At 49.0% G+C, this 15,146-nt stretch overlaps 1 protein-coding gene across 1 annotated transcript; it reads left to right on the top strand.

Moving 5' to 3' along the window:
* Positions 1 to 216: 216 nt before the first annotated feature.
* FAM180A (family with sequence similarity 180 member A) lies at positions 217 to 15,146 on the top strand. Its single transcript, XM_045564119.1, has 3 exons — positions 217 to 577; positions 10,553 to 10,653; positions 12,210 to 15,146. Exons 1-3 carry the CDS (start codon positions 502 to 504, stop codon positions 12,552 to 12,554), a joined length of 522 nt encoding a protein of 173 aa, XP_045420075.1. The 5' UTR covers positions 217 to 501; the 3' UTR covers positions 12,555 to 15,146.

Consider the following 15,146-nt stretch of genomic DNA (forward strand, 5'->3'; position numbering starts at 1 on the left):
GTCTGCCAGGCAGGCTCCCGACTCTCCCTCCAGCCCTCGCCCCTGGCTCTGGTGTAGTATGTGTGGACGGGGAGAGCGGCCAACGCTCCGCGAGGCTCTCTAGCAAGTTCCTCGGGTCTGTTTGTTAAAGAAAAATTCCAGTGGGTGCATCCAACACATGGAACTCAAGTACAGAAATTATATTTATCCACCCCACTGCCAAGGAGATCACATGCCCCGTGAGTCACTCCAGATGTGCTCAAAAACAGAGTCTTTCTGTGGAAGCCCGGTCCCCCAATCCCAGAGAGAGTTGGATGAAGAGAGGTACCGACTCCTGTCCCACCCAGGACGCAGCCTTCAGCCTCCACCCTTCTGGGGCAGGGGAGGCATCTCTGCACTTCTGCAAAGGAAAGACTGGGCAGCACACTGTTGTCTCCCTGGGAGGACTGGCACAGGCATACCTGTAACTGCTGTGGTCCCATTGGGTTTGAGGGTCCATTTTTCACCCTCTTGGAAGAAAAGATGCATCGGAAGACGTTGCTGCTTCTGCTGTTATATTACAATGCTCAGGCCACCGTGTCCCATGGGTGGAGCAGGGGTGAGTTGCTTTTTATTCATTTGTTTATTTGATGCTCATTATTCTTAAATACACTTAGGAATTTGGAGAGTCATAAGAGAAAGGAAAAACCCCACACCTTCCTTTTATCTCCTTTCTGCCCATTGCTCTGTGCTTGTTGACATGTTCGTCCTTGCTAGAGGGTGATGGGAAAGTGACACCGGAAAAATCAAAGCTGCTGAAGGGAACTCGGTGGAGGTGGAGAACCCAGACAGCATCCCTTTCTGGCATGCCAGAGGGAGCTCATTTCTGCTTCCAGAGGTGGACAGACGCCCTCAGGCTCCCCCACCAGCTGCTGCAGCTGGGGCCGACCGTCTGGAGAGCAGGTGCTGAGGTCTGCTGCTAGTGACCGTGCGACGGGGGCTGGGCTGCCAAAGGCCTGCTCCGTGGGGAAACCAGGGCAGAGGTTCTCGGCCTGGGCTGCCAGGATGAAGGTCTCCAGGCTGCCTCCTGGACAGGAGGGCACGCACCTCTGCAGCTAGGGAGAGCTGGCCCGGTGGCAGGTGAGGACAGAACGACCCTTCAGCACCCCGTGTGCCCCCGCTGCCCCCGCAGGAAGGAGGGGCCCCAGCAAAGTCTTTTCTCTCACCACGGACTTCCTTTCCCTGGGATGTGGTTCCTCAGAGCCGGATGGCATCTTTTCTCTATGTCCCTGTCACTGGCTCTGCCTGGGTTACCCTGGCAGCGCCTGAGCTAGTTAGACTTTATCACTTTTAGGAAATGAGGACCCAGGAGTGCTGCCCAGTCCTCGCCAATCTGAGCTGAAATCTCTCCACTGTCTGCAGTCAGCCGAGTTCACTCGCCCAGAAAGGACTGGAAGAGGGACAGGGCTCCTTCGAGTCGGGCCCGGAGGTGTTTCTAGAGATGGAGAGCAGTGTGGTGGCCTGGGATGAGCCTCCTGCTTCTCAAGGACAGTGTCAGGGAAGAAGGAACAGCCAGGGTGGGAAGAACAGGGCAGCTTGGGGACGGAGGATCTGAAACGGGGTGCAGGGGTCAAAAGCCACCGTACTTATTTTGGGTTTTATTTCCTCATGTTTAAGCCTGATATTAGGGACTTGGCAGTCCTCTGAGCTGAGCCGAGAAGTGCTTATTGCCCAGAAACAAATAATGTAGCCTTCTCCCTTGTTTCTGGTAACAACATTACATGCATGTGTACACACACACTTTCCTCCTCATGATATGCACAAACTTTGCAGGCAGCACTTGGAAGTAGAGAGCAAAGAGACCTTGGAGTTGGGTTCTGACACTTGCCCCTTTGTCACACTGGGGAAACTACTTAATTTGCCTATTCAAAAAGAATAATAACATTTCCTCTCCCTAAAACACAGGCTGTTAGAAAGACAAAAGAGATAATTTGATTTATAATACGGCTTGTAAACACTATAGCCACGCCATGAGCTACTCTGCAAGGACTCAAAGATTTAATCTCTGCCTCTAATGGGCTGTGTGATCTCAGGCAAGTCTCTTAACCTCTCTGAGCTTAGTTCACTAACAGGTAGCATACTAACAATAATAAAACTTACCTGCACAGTGTTGTTGTAAGGGTCATATTTAAAAATGTAGGTGGAAATGATGAAACATTTATATAAATTTTAACTATTACCTACCAGTTTGTAAAAAATGAAAATTTTTCATGAAAGAAGGTTGGAGGCTCTCAACAGCAGCTTCCATAGCAACATCCTGGGAGCAACTGCTCTGGCCCAGCCCACCCCCCCTCACTGGGGAAGATCTGTCCCCAGCAAGTTCACAGTCCACATATAGACTCAACGCCAACACGTGATGTCGAGGCCATTCTATGAGGATGTGAAGTGCTAGATTAGGGGTTCAAGTCAGCATTCTGAGTCAATAAATGATACAGAGTCCCTCCAACCATCATAAAAAGTCTTCCACATAGTTGGTTTTTCTATTTTCATTTTTAACATTTTTTTCTAATTATAAAAGAAATAACACATTTCGTGCCATCATTTTTTTTTAAGACAGAATAGGAGTCACACCCAGATGAATAACACTTTTTCCAAATGTATTTCATCTTCATCCTTGCCCCCACCCCAACCCCAGCCCTCATTTAGAAGAACTCCCTTTGGAAACAGTCTCAGGGTGATCTCTCCCTCTAAGACCGACCCTCTTCTCCCACCCCCCACCCTCCACCGCCCGCCACACCACCACCACCGGGCTCCTGCCTTCCCACCGTCCTGCTCCGGCACGTAGAAATGTAGAAAAAACCCAAAGGCAATACACTCTGCTGTCAGGTCGGCCTTTTCCACCATCCTCCCGGCCTCTCCGTAAGAAGCGCTCTCTAGGATTCCAGCCCAGGAGGCAGCTTTCCACGCCAGGATCCAGGACTGCCCGTTCCAGCCCCACCGGCTGGATTCAGACCAAATGATTCACCTGTGGTCAGCGTGGCCAAGCCGGGGAAGCCGGGTCCCCCCACACACACAACCAGGTGGCCCGGTCTTGGCACGCCCTGGGGCCTGCCAGAGCACCGCTTGACGGGAGAGGACTGGCCAGACGGAGAAAGAAATATGCATATATCAATTGATATGAATATCTATGTTTTTGTTAAATACATATAAATTATTTCTTTTAAAAGTAGTTTAAGAGGAAGAGCAGCCCTTGGAATTTAGGTCATTTTCGGGTGTCCATCTTAGGGTTGTGTGTGTCCTCAGTCATGAACGTTCCACGAGGGAAGGGCCTGTGGTTGGTGCTCAGTAAGCACTGACAGACTGAGTCACTTCGTGCACCATGCAGGGCCACCTCCTTTGCTTCAGTCACTCCGTGGGGCAGGTGACACTTTTCAGGTAAGGAAACTAACTGCAGGGTGGGCAAGAACGGAAGTGCCCCAGACCTCCAGCTGGATTCAACCCCCAGGGTCCGTGTGACATCAGTGTCCCCATCTTCATTCATCCTCTCTCCATATCTCTCCATCACTTCCAGGCCCCTCCCCTGCTCTCGGCAGCTGCGGGCTCCCCCCGTGTCGTGGGGTTTCCAGCCAGGCGAGCTGGCTGTCAGCAGCCCTCTCGGAAGCTCCCCCAGAGGACCCCCACACACGGGCTGAGACCCTGGCTCGCCCAGAACAGCAGTGTGTTTCCAAAGGGCTGGCCCAGGAGCCAAAAAGTAAGTGACATCAGTAGGCTCTGGCAAAGGATCTTTCATAAATGAGAGCTTTTCCTCTCCACACCCACTGTCCTTTTCCATAGGGTTGCTTCAGCCGATTCATTAAAAGTATGATTGTGGTTTGGCTTGAGACGGTCTGAATCCTTTTCAGCAAGCTCTCTGGTATAAACGCTGCACACAGTTATGTGGGAACTACAGTCAGCCTCAATCCTGTTCCGTTACAGGGAACGTACTGGGGGCTGGGAGGAAAGGAGTTTCAGGCGAGGCTGCAAAGCAAAGGCAGGCCAGGCTGTTTCTCTGGGCAGGAAAGCTTTGAAGGGCCCAGGGGTGGGGCAGATAGAGGACAGCCTTTACTGAGATCAATTGAAAGGAGCTTCCTCCAGGCCAGAACAGGGACTCCTCAGACATAAAGGGGGGTATGGTGGAGACCAAAGTCTACATCCACTTTCTGATAATTAGCCAGGACCTAAAACTACAAATAAACTCTAGAATTGCCCTGTTAAAGAGATAAGGATTTTGTAAAGCACTTTGTTTGAAAAGAACAGAGTTTCGTGACAAAGGTAGGTGATGTGTTCCTTTGGGATCATTTATTCATTCAACAACAGTGTAGATGTGATGCCAGGCACTGGGACTACAGCAGTGAACAGAACAGACAAAATCCCGTACCCTCATGGAGCTGATATTCTAGTGAGGGAGACAGATAATAAACACATTTATTTAAAAACTATGTAATTTGTCAGATGACAATAAGGTAGGGACAGGGGTTAGAGAGTACAGAGAGTTATAATTTTAAATATGGCAGTCACGGAGGGCCTCACTGAGAAGGTGACTAAAGATCTGAGGAGTGAGTGAGCCGTGGAGTGAGCCAGGCAGTTTCCTGGGGAAGAATATTCAGGCAGAAGGAACAGACGTGCAAAGGTCCTGTGGCAGAAGCATGCGTGGTGTGCTCAAAAACAGTAAGGAGGCTTGTGGCGAGAGTGGCATGAGCCAGGGGAGGACAGTAGATGAATTCAGAGAGGTAGTAAGAAGTCAGGGAACACTCATTCTATGGTGTAGAATGAGGTAGTGACTGAATTAAAAAAAAAAAAAAAGTCAAGTCATGCAGCACCTGCTAGCCATTTGCAGATTGTACTCTGAGAGAGATGGAAAGCCATGGAGCGTTCTGGGCAGAGCAGTGACATCACCAGACCTGCGTTTCTAGAGAATTGCTTCAGTTGCTGTGTTAAGAATAGAGTGAGGGCAGGGGCCATGGCTGGAAGCAGAGACACCACTAGTCTGGGACCAGGAAGCCAGCAGGGATGTGGTAAGCAGCAGCAGGTTCCAGATAAATGTTGAAGGTGAAGGTACAGCCACGAACATTTGCTATCTAGTTGCATATGGAATGTGAAAGAAAGAGAAAGTCAAGGATGATGCCTGAGCAACTGAGAGAGCTGGGGAAGACTGCAGATGATGCAGGAGATAGGTGTGCACGTGTGCGTGTGTGTGTGTGTGTGTGTGTGTGTGTGTGTGTGTGTTGGGGGTTGGGGGTCTGGATGGGGTAATAGGAAACAGCTATTACAAATCCAAAAGGAGATTCCAGTAGACAATTGGAGATACAGAAGTCTGGCCTGAAAACTCTGAAGTTGCAAGTCAGTAAGGAAGTGGGTGTGGCTAGAAGAGGGCAAGAGCCCAAACTGCGGCCAGACGCCTGGGCTAGGAAGCGGGAGGTGACAAGGAAGAGCAGCCAGTGAGGGGGGATTTTTTTATTATTATTATTATTAAGTTGGAAGAGGAAGCAACATGTTTCCATGCTGCTGTGAAGGATCTAGTAGAGAGGGAAACATTAATGCTGTAGGAAAGAAGAGGTTGAACTGCCAGTGTGACATGCTTATAGGGGACTTCATGCACACGTGGGAAAGGTCGCTCTAGATAGGAGCGTGGCCACCATAACAGAAGAGGAGTCAGCATGTAACTGGTTTAAGGAGAGAGCAGGAGGCGTGAAACAGTCACCTGAGAAAGCGGGAGAGTCAGCGGAAGGAGGACACGTGCATTGCTGGCCAGCACTCAAGGGCCAATGTGAGGCGAGTGGCCACGAACTTACAGCACGACCACCCCACACGGTGGGGTTCTCCTCCAGCCACATTCAGGTGCACAGGTGTAGAGCTGGGCTGTGCTTTTGCCAAATGATTGCAAAGGAACAAGAAAGGAGCAAAGGAGTTGAAGATCTGTGCGAGAGAGTGATCCTAAGGGTTGTGTAATTTGACCTTCCCTACCACATTATTATAAATCAAAGCTAGACATTTTAAAGACTGTGATTCATTTAAGAATATGTCTTATATTAAATGCATTCATTCATTAATAAGCAACCACACTGATCCTTCCTGTGGTTATTCCAAACTGAAGAATGCCCGGTCTTTGGGCAGATGTACCTACAAGAAGATAGCATTGTTCACCCTATCAGTGAGATTGGGTTTTGGAGCCTGGGAGATCTGGATTTTAATCCCAGTCGTACCTCAAACAAATTGGGTGGCCTAGGGCAATTTCCTTAGCTTCCATGTTTCTTCGTCTGTAAAATGGGAAGTTAATACTTAACTCACAAGGAAAGCACAAAGCACACTGCCTGGCACACAGTGGGTGCTCGTGAGCTATTATTCTCTCTGAGCTCCGCATTTTAATAGCTTTGGTCTGAGGACCAAAGTTGTCTCTCAATGGAGGACACAGACAGAGCATGATATAACACATGAATCGCGAACCCTGGATCCAGTTCCTGGACTAACTTAGTCCATGTGGCATGACCTTTAGCAAGTGAGTCACTTGTTCTATGCTGGTTGATCCAATATATCATAAACACTCACTTGTCCAGGGAGTCGGGGAAGAGGGGATCACTGCTTGGTTTCCTCACCCAAGGCTAGTGTGTGCTGCAGACTTTCAATCTGGGGAGTCTCAGGTGTCCCCAGGACAGACACACTGAGTGGCCCCCGTGGACACATTCACATGCAGAGGTAGGACCTAGATAATGGGCTGGGCGTGGAGCATCCAGTGCAGAAGAGAGAAAACAAATTGGCCCAATTTTACACCAGGCAAAAGGTACACAAAGTCAGCGTTTATGACAAAAATGTCAGAGGCTGAGTGTTCTGGTGGCCCCTGGGAGGGAGGGGGCTTCTCCTGCAGGTCTGCGGTGCCCCCACCTGCTCTCAGGGAAGGCTCTGTTGTCAGGGCGACCGGCGAGGCGCACTCAGGCCATCCTCCCAGCAGCCCTGAGACTCGTGCTGCGCAAAGCAGTTTGCTAATCGCTCACAGTGAGCAGGGAGCTGAACTTAAACCGACCCCCATAAATTTGAGGGATGGGACGGAAGGGAAAGGAAGAAAAACCAGCAAAGCCTAAAGAGTCTCCAGGACTGTTGTTTGGTTTTGTTTATTTTTTTACTGCCTAGTTTATTTTTTTTTAATCATTCCAAAATATATATTGAGACTGCACTTGGAGGGCTGCATTAGGACCACACGGAGGTCAATCTGCGGAAACATAAACCCACTCACTGCCCCCACCCTGGAGCCAGCTGTCCTGATGAGACTTCACAGGGTGACACACAGCAAGAGGGGAAACGTGGGGAGTGTATGCAGAGCATCAGGAGAGAGGGAACAAACACCACAGGGCCACCAGGAAAGGCTCCCTGGGGCTGTGACGCTAATGATGTAGGAGCAAGTCTAGTTTCAGGCCTTGCACGTACAGATCTCGGAGTTGGTCAGCTCTTGTTTCAGCCATTGGCGTTTCTGGCAGGGTCCAGCCTTCGTCAGTATAGACAAGACCATCTTGGGGTGACTGTACAATTAAATTTTTACCTCTGCATTTTGACGTTGATTGATGAGACAAAGCTGTTTCTTGCCCACCACCTCCAGCATCTCCACGAGTTTATCCTCTCTGGGTCTCACCTCCTACAGAGAGTCAGACCTGGGCAGCTGCTGGGCGGCTGAGATGTCCGCCCTAGGGCTGGCTGCACTGCAGTGCCTAAGGGGACATAAACCTCCCCACCCCGCCCTGCCCAAGGCACAAGGTCAAAGCAGCTGCAGAAATGTGAGGGGCAGGTGGACCGATTGAGGGGGAAAGGGAAGAGAGGGAGGGCCCCACCCTTAAGATTCCTGTGCACCCACACATATTTTCTGAAGCAATAACCGTTCCCCCCCCACCAGAGGCGGAAGCTGTTTCTAACAATCTGCACCAAACTGTTTTATTATTCGGTGTGAGAACAAGGGCTATTGGAAATGACAAAATTTCCATTATCAAGCTCAGCTTTGAATCAGGAAGAGTTTTCTTCTCAGCTCTTTGAGAACCAGGGGTCCACCTGTTAGAGGAGTGTTGCTGTTCACAGGGAAACAACTGAGTGAAGAAAGGTCTAAGATCCTGAACAGCTTCCAGGGAGGCGGCCGCAGAAAGTCTGAGATTACAGGGAGCAGAATGAGCCCCACGCCCCTGACATTCCTCCCCAGGCCCTTCTGCTGGGGGTTGGAGGGAGGTGGGTTTTTTTGTTTTGTTTTTGTTTTTTTAAGGGAACAATATCTTTAATTTTGCAGTAAGAGAGAAATTCTGGTGGCAGAATTAAAGAGGTAAAGTCACTCTCAGATCTTATCCTGAGAAGGGGGTTTTCATTCACCCTTTCACGGTGGGAAGCAAAGAGCACGTGGAAAAAAACAGGTCATGCTTTGGTCTAGGACCAGTTGTGTCCTGGCTTCATCTCCTACCAAGGAGATAGCAAAGGCAAAGTAAACGCCTTCCCTGTGCTTCCGCTCCATGCCTCCAAGAACATGATGCCCTTGGTCTCTTCAGATGCCCTTGGAGGGGTCCACCAGACGGGAATGAGCTTTGAATTGTTTTATAATAGAAGGGCTCGGAACTGGATGACACAATGGTTATCAAGCCTGGCTGCCCAGTGTGATCAACCAGCGCTACAGAAAGTCCCTGAGGCCTACACTTCAGCCCTAGAGATGTCCACAAATTGGCTTGAGGTGTGGCCTTGGGCACTTGGGTTTCTAGAAGCTCCCAGGAGGTTCTAATCTATAGTCAAAGCCGGGAACCATTGGTCTGTCCTGAGAGTGGTCACACAGCCAGGGTGGTGGATTCTACACAGCCTCAAATCATGCTCAGGAAGGCCAGTGCTTCTCCACCTTGGCTGTCATTAGAAGCAGTTGGGAAGCTTTAAAAAATCTTAATGTCCCCATTGCACTCTAGTTCAGTGAAATCAGAACTTGGACCTGCTCCCCCACAACAGTTGTTTAAAGCCCCTCGGGTGACTGTAATGGTGTGAATCACTGGAGTTGGAGCCCGAGCTCCACCTGAAACCACAGGTGGAAGCAGTGGTTGAACAGAGCGAGGCTTCCTCAAGCCCAAAATCTATGATTCTGTGGGAAACTGGCTCTTTTCTGGCAAAGAGAATAAATTCTGCTAAAACGCTGGGCTGGGAAATATTGCCCTGAAGTTCACCAGCTCCTTCCCCAGGAATGGTCGGAGGAAGTAGAGCTGCTCTTTCTGCCAGTCAAGGCCTCCTCCCGTGCAGGGACTAGGTCAGCCAGCAGCTGCGCCTGGTGCACACCCCGGACCCTGCCAGGCTCTGCTGGAGGCACAGAAACCTAAAGCCATATTTATCCCAACCCCTGAGGATCTTGTGGTATAGACCATACACGAGTTGCTGGCAGGGCAATATGACAGCAATGCTACATCCAACCAGTTTTTCTGGGAAGTGGGAGATTCCTACCAGTGAGCTTTTCAGGAAAGTCCCTTTCCATTTTTTATCACTTCTGATGGAAATCCTTCCAAAATGCCTTACATCGTTCCCTGCCTTCTTTAACAGAGTCTGAACATAATTGGACCTTTTCTCAATGGCTCCAGGGCACCATTACCAGCCGGCAGAGCTGTCATTTATGATTATGCAAAGTGTGCTTGCACAACTTCCTCAGGTGCCACTCGCCTCATAGTCTCAGATTTTTACAGTTACTTCCCCAGTTTTTTAGAAGGTCACAATCAAATGTCTTGAAGAAGCTGTGCCTTCTTCCGTCAGTGGCAGAGGGCTGTGGAGGGGGTCGGGGCTATTTGCCCCTAACCTGGCACGGTCCCAGAGAATTGCAATTTATAATGATCGTTCCTACGCTCTCTCATGTTTTGATTTCTCCCTCACTTGTCCTCAGCCGGTGCAGAATTCTTGCTATCCTGTGTGCCTCTAGTAACCCATCCATCTTCCCCCAGCTGCCACTTCTACATGCAACCACTGCAAAACGACGTTGTCTATTCGCTGACTTTATACTACATGTGTTTCTAAATCAGCCAACCCTGATCTTGGCCACATGGTTCCCTAGATCCAAGGGTCGGCGTCTTGTGCAGTGCTCTTCCTTTATTTTGTCACCTGTGTTCAGATTCTTGGCAGGTATATTTCAGATGGCTGGGCTAGCCAGAAGTCTGATCCTCTGATCAAAAGGGCTGTGAATAAATATCAACCGGCACTTCATCCTGACAAAATAAAGTGCTAAGATGTGCAGTACTATTAGGGAACAGTAGTTTTAGGGAATTGGGGGCTTTTTCTTTGTTCATTCACTTCTGTTTTGCTCTATTTTGCTTTGCTTTAACATAAATTTCCAGGCATGTAAATTTTTCAAAACTTTCTCATATGGTTCTGATGAGCAGCAGCTTTGAAACCATTGGTCTAACATGCCTGAGAGCTTTTTGGGAAACACCAGGGGAGTGTTATCTTTTCCGGCCCTATGTCTGCCACCACTTCCAGTCAGTCATTTTCAGACCCGCTGGCTACTCTCAAGGTTCCCCGGGGGAGAGCCCAGTGCACACACAGCGCCGGGAGCTCACGCTTCTGTTTCTTTCAGCCGTGCTCTTCCCTGCTGCCCATCGGCCAAAGAGGTCCTCATCCATGCCACCGAACCCCGTCCTGCAGACCTCCCTGGAGGAAGTGGAGCTGCTCTTCGAGGTAGGCAGACGGGAACGTGGTCGATTCACGTCACCCAGAAGGCACTGCACCTTCTCTGTCTTTTTCGGGGAAGGAGAGGTGACCCAAGCCCCCGAACATGAGTGGCCTCTGCTGTGGTAGGGAATGGCTTAGGCTAGTTGGTGGAGGTCATAGAATCCTGCCCGTTCCAAAGCGAGGTATTCCCTGTACCTCCTCTCCTCTCCCACGTATAACAGGGAATGAGGGCGTCAGGAGTTCACTCCAGGCAAAATTAGAGATTAATTTTGGCCCACAGGCACCAATCCTGGCACCCATAGGCACCATCCCGGCACCCGGGCACCAGCCTTCCAGGCAAACGCTTTGAGGCAGGACTCGTCAGGCAATGCCAAGATGTTGTCTGGGTGCAGCCGTGTCGCCCAGACCCTGCATGCTGCAACAGCCAACCTAGCCCAGCTGCGTTTCTGGAAGCCCAGGGCCACTCCACAGGCCCTCTTCCTCTGCCTCTCACCCTGCATCACTGAGACCCCACTCATCCCCCAAACCACAGCAGGGAGTTTCCTGAAGCCGCTTGGTTCAGTTCAGTGGTACGATCCCAAGCTCAAGGTCTGAGCTTCAGTCCTGGCTCTGCCACCCCTCCGCTGTGCAACCTTGCCCAAGCCACCGCTTCTCTCTGGGCCTGACTCTTCCTCCACTGTTCAGTGAGGGAGGGAATCAAGTACAGTCTCCAAAATTCCCCTCCAACTTTGACATCCCCCAACTCCGTGCACTAGGACTGCCTGGTTAAGAAAGAGACGGCTGCTGTAGCCACACAGTTGAGCCAGGGGGATGGGGGGGGATTTGAAATCCTGCCTTGGGAGCAGAATGGAAAATGGGTAGCCTTTGCCAAGTCTTCAACATCGGGGTCATATAACAGACTTGTGTTTTAGGAAGACCACAGACAGTACCACAGAGGGTGGGGTAGAGCAGGGGAAGAGGGAGGCAGAGAGAAGAGTTAGGATGTGGAGCGATTCCATCTCAGAAGTATTTATTATTTCCAACTGGGAGCCTGGCTCCATGCAGGGATGCACATGATGGACCCAGCCCCTACTCTTGGTGGGCAGGTGAGAGACGTGGACAATCTCTATGTCCCACTTAGTTCCTACCACAATCCCCTGCATCCTTCAAATTCCCTTCTCAGTTTATGCCTGAGAAGATCTTTGGTGGGTGGGAGGGAGAAAGGGAAAAAGAGATTGATCCAAGACACTGGAAACAATAATTGGTCACTTAAACACTGGCTTTGTACCAGGCACTATACTAGATTTGTCCATGATTGTATTATTTAACTCTCCTAACATCCCAGTGAAGTAGATGTTGTCACTAATCATTTTTACAGAGAAGGAAAGTGAGGCTCAGAGAAGTTAAGTAAGTCACCCAAGGTTACACAGTAATTGGGAAGCCCAACTGGAACCCAGGTCTCTTGGAGGCCCAGAGCTCTTTCCACAGCTGCCTCCCTAAGTGAATGCATGAGATGATGGATATAATTGTGTCCTCAACAATGCCCAGCTTCATGTCTTTGCACATCCCTTGTTTCTCACCAGTTCCTGCTGGCTGAGCTTGAGATCAGCCCTGACCTGAAGATCTCCATCAAGGACGAGGAGCTCGCCTCCCTGCGGAAGGCCTCGGACTTCCACACCGTCTGCAACGACGTGATCCCCAAGCGCATCCCGGACATCCGCAGGCTCAGCGCCAGCCTCTCCAGCCACCCTGGTGTCCTCAAGAAAGAAGACTTTGAAAGGACAGTGCTGACCCTAGCCTACACGGCCTACCGCACAGCCCTGTCCCAAGGCTATCAGAAGGACATCTGGGCCCAGTCCCTCGTTAGCCTCTTCCAGGCCCTGCGGCATGACTTGATGCGGTCCTCGAGTCCTGGAGCACCTCCCTGAGAGACTGGCCCACACCAGGACCTCGGAGCAGGGGCCAGCACACACAGTGATCCAGAAAGTCTTCATCCTCTACTCCATTGACAGAGACCAGCAACAAAACATGCACCTCTGACACAGAGTGGCAGAGACAAAATAAGAGTAGCCCCAGTGCACTTTTACCCCTGTAGCTTCCTGGCAGACACATCTGATTCATACCGTAAGGTGACCTGGGCTGGAAGAAAGGGCTGGAGTGGTGACCCAAGATGCCTCCAGAGGAGGAATGGTTTCCCAGGGGACATGCAGAAGTCTAAGATACGCATCAGCGCAGAGTGATTTTGCTACACACACCCAAGAGTGACAACAGAGCTAGAGGAGACACCACAGAGGTTTGGGGATGCCAGGAAGACGGGAGACAGATTCCTTTGGTCCTAAGGGACCGGGGTGCTGGGTTGAATGAACATTTTTCCAGAGGATCTATAGTAAATATAAAGTAACCAGAGCTATATCCAAATAAATATATTGTTAGCTATGGATATACTTCTTGACTTTTCCAAAAGCCACCAAGAAGAATCAGTTAGAAAATCAGTAATTTTATGACCTATATCTCTTAACTCTTCTTTTATGAAAACCGGTCTAACACAGAAGAGAAACAGGAAGGGGGCCCACAGAAATGTTACCAGTCCAGTCATGGTCTCTTTGGAGAAATACTAGGATGCAGGAAGAAGGATGCCTTTCATCATCTGAGAAAAATAAAACTTTACATCTCAACAATTCTCAGGCCCAGAAGATCGATGGCTGTCTCTTTTTCTCATCCCCTGATTATACTGTCCTTCACGCCCTCAAATGCAGGTTCTGATCTATGCTTTTTTGTTCAATCTTTCTCTTTCTAACATCACATGTTCTCTCTGACATGGTTACTCTGCTTGTCTTTTTCTTTCCTTTCATTTCAGTCTGTGCCTCTGCTGCTCTGTATTTGGGCCCAGTTCTGAATATCTTTGTGCTGTTTCTTGATGCATCTCCAAGTCTCCTCTGGTTGCCCCTCGCTCAGTGTCTGCCTGTCATACTCCGACTCTCACTGTCTTTCAGTCTCCTCTGGGTATCGCTGTCAGAATAAAACAAAGGCCAACATACAGACAGAGCTGAGATCACCCGGGGGCAGATCCACCTGATAGCCCACCTTTGCTATTTGTGCTTTTCCTGGATGTGGGGTGGGGAGTGGAACACAGATGGACTCTATCCCTAGACATTGTGCAATACGCTGACAGAGTCTTGCATCCTTCCCTGAGATTCCACCTCCCTGAGAATGGATCTGAGAGCTTTTGTGTACTCAGAATCATCAGGTGGAAAGACTGCCCACCGTCTATATGACCGTTGTGGTATAGATGGCTGCTCCCAGTGGTAGGAGATCTGTGAGTGGGAGGGAGATGGGTCCGAGGACCATTGGCAGCAATGGTAGTTCATTCACCCAACAACAAAAACATTAAAGGGACTTTGTATTCATAAATTGTGGCCTGAATTTATGTGGCAATCAATGACTTAAAATACAATAGAAAATAAAGAAGGATATGACCTTTTTAAAGACAAGTAAAGATTTCATTCGCAGTAAATAGATTCTTAAACACTATTTTACTCTGAATACATATTAATTTTTTACCCACAAAAAATGTTATAGCAATGACTTCGTTGACATACAGAATCAAATATTGTGCTCACCACCACCACCACCGCCACCACCCAAAAAACCCTACTCTTTGCCTAATGAGTAGAAAAAGCAGGCCAGACAGACTCTCCCATTCGGTCTCATTAGTGCCACAATCTATACAACCACAGTCACAGCTGGGTCACATTTTGTCATATTTACTCATAGAATAATTTGGGAGTATGATGTTTTAGTGGAAACTTGCCCATGACTTATGGAACCATTTTGCCACCTTGATTCTGCTGAGAAATTTTAGGATCTAAAAACTCTGACAGTTACCTCTGTAGTTGGCATCCTTGCAACTATCTCCAGGGCCACCCAAGAGACATTGAGAAACATCTAGGTGCTAATACTTTCATTGTCCTGTCATCTCACCTTGAATCTAATGAATCAGTCAAAAGTTTTTCTGCAGGTAAACTGGTCTAAAATTGAATGCTTGATAAGTGACTTTGCACAACACTCCTGACTTTCCTAGTCCATTGTAACGTAAAGTCTTACATTTCTTTTGTCTATTGTGGTAAAAAAAACACATAACCCAAAATTTACCCTCTGAATCTTTTATAGGTGTACAGTACAGCAGTGTTAATTCTATGCACAGTGTTGTGCAACAGACCTCTAGAACTTTCCCATCTTGTAAAACTGAAACTCGATACCCATTGAACAACTGCCCTTTACCCCTTCCCCTAGTCCTTGGCAACATCACTCTACTTTCTGTTTTTCAAGAGTTTGACTGCTTTCGATACCTCATACAAGTGGAATCTGTCTTATATTGCTTGAACATTGTATTCTGGACTGTGTTTTCATCATCTGAAAAATGGATAGAGTCCCAGGGAGAACTACTGGTCTTACTGTGTCATTCGCTTACCTAATTTTATTTAACAATATTCATCTATGGTGGAATAAAACTGTCATGA

The sequence above is a fragment of the Lemur catta genome, chromosome 11, assembly GCF_020740605.2.
Source record: "Lemur catta isolate mLemCat1 chromosome 11, mLemCat1.pri, whole genome shotgun sequence".
Classification (NCBI taxonomy): domain Eukaryota; kingdom Metazoa; phylum Chordata; class Mammalia; order Primates; family Lemuridae; genus Lemur; species Lemur catta.

Bases quoted from the DNA above. Each gene is read 5' to 3' on its own strand.
- FAM180A (XM_045564119.1), top strand. From the start codon at position 502: ATGCATCGGAAGACGTTGCTGCTTCTGCTGTTATATTACAATGCTCAG. The intron at 578-10,552 runs GTGAGTTGCTTT...TGTTTCTTTCAG, and splicing joins GTCCCATGGGTGGAGCAGGG to CCGTGCTCTTCCCTGCTGCC. The intron at 10,654-12,209 runs GTAGGCAGACGG...GTTTCTCACCAG, and splicing joins AAGTGGAGCTGCTCTTCGAG to TTCCTGCTGGCTGAGCTTGA.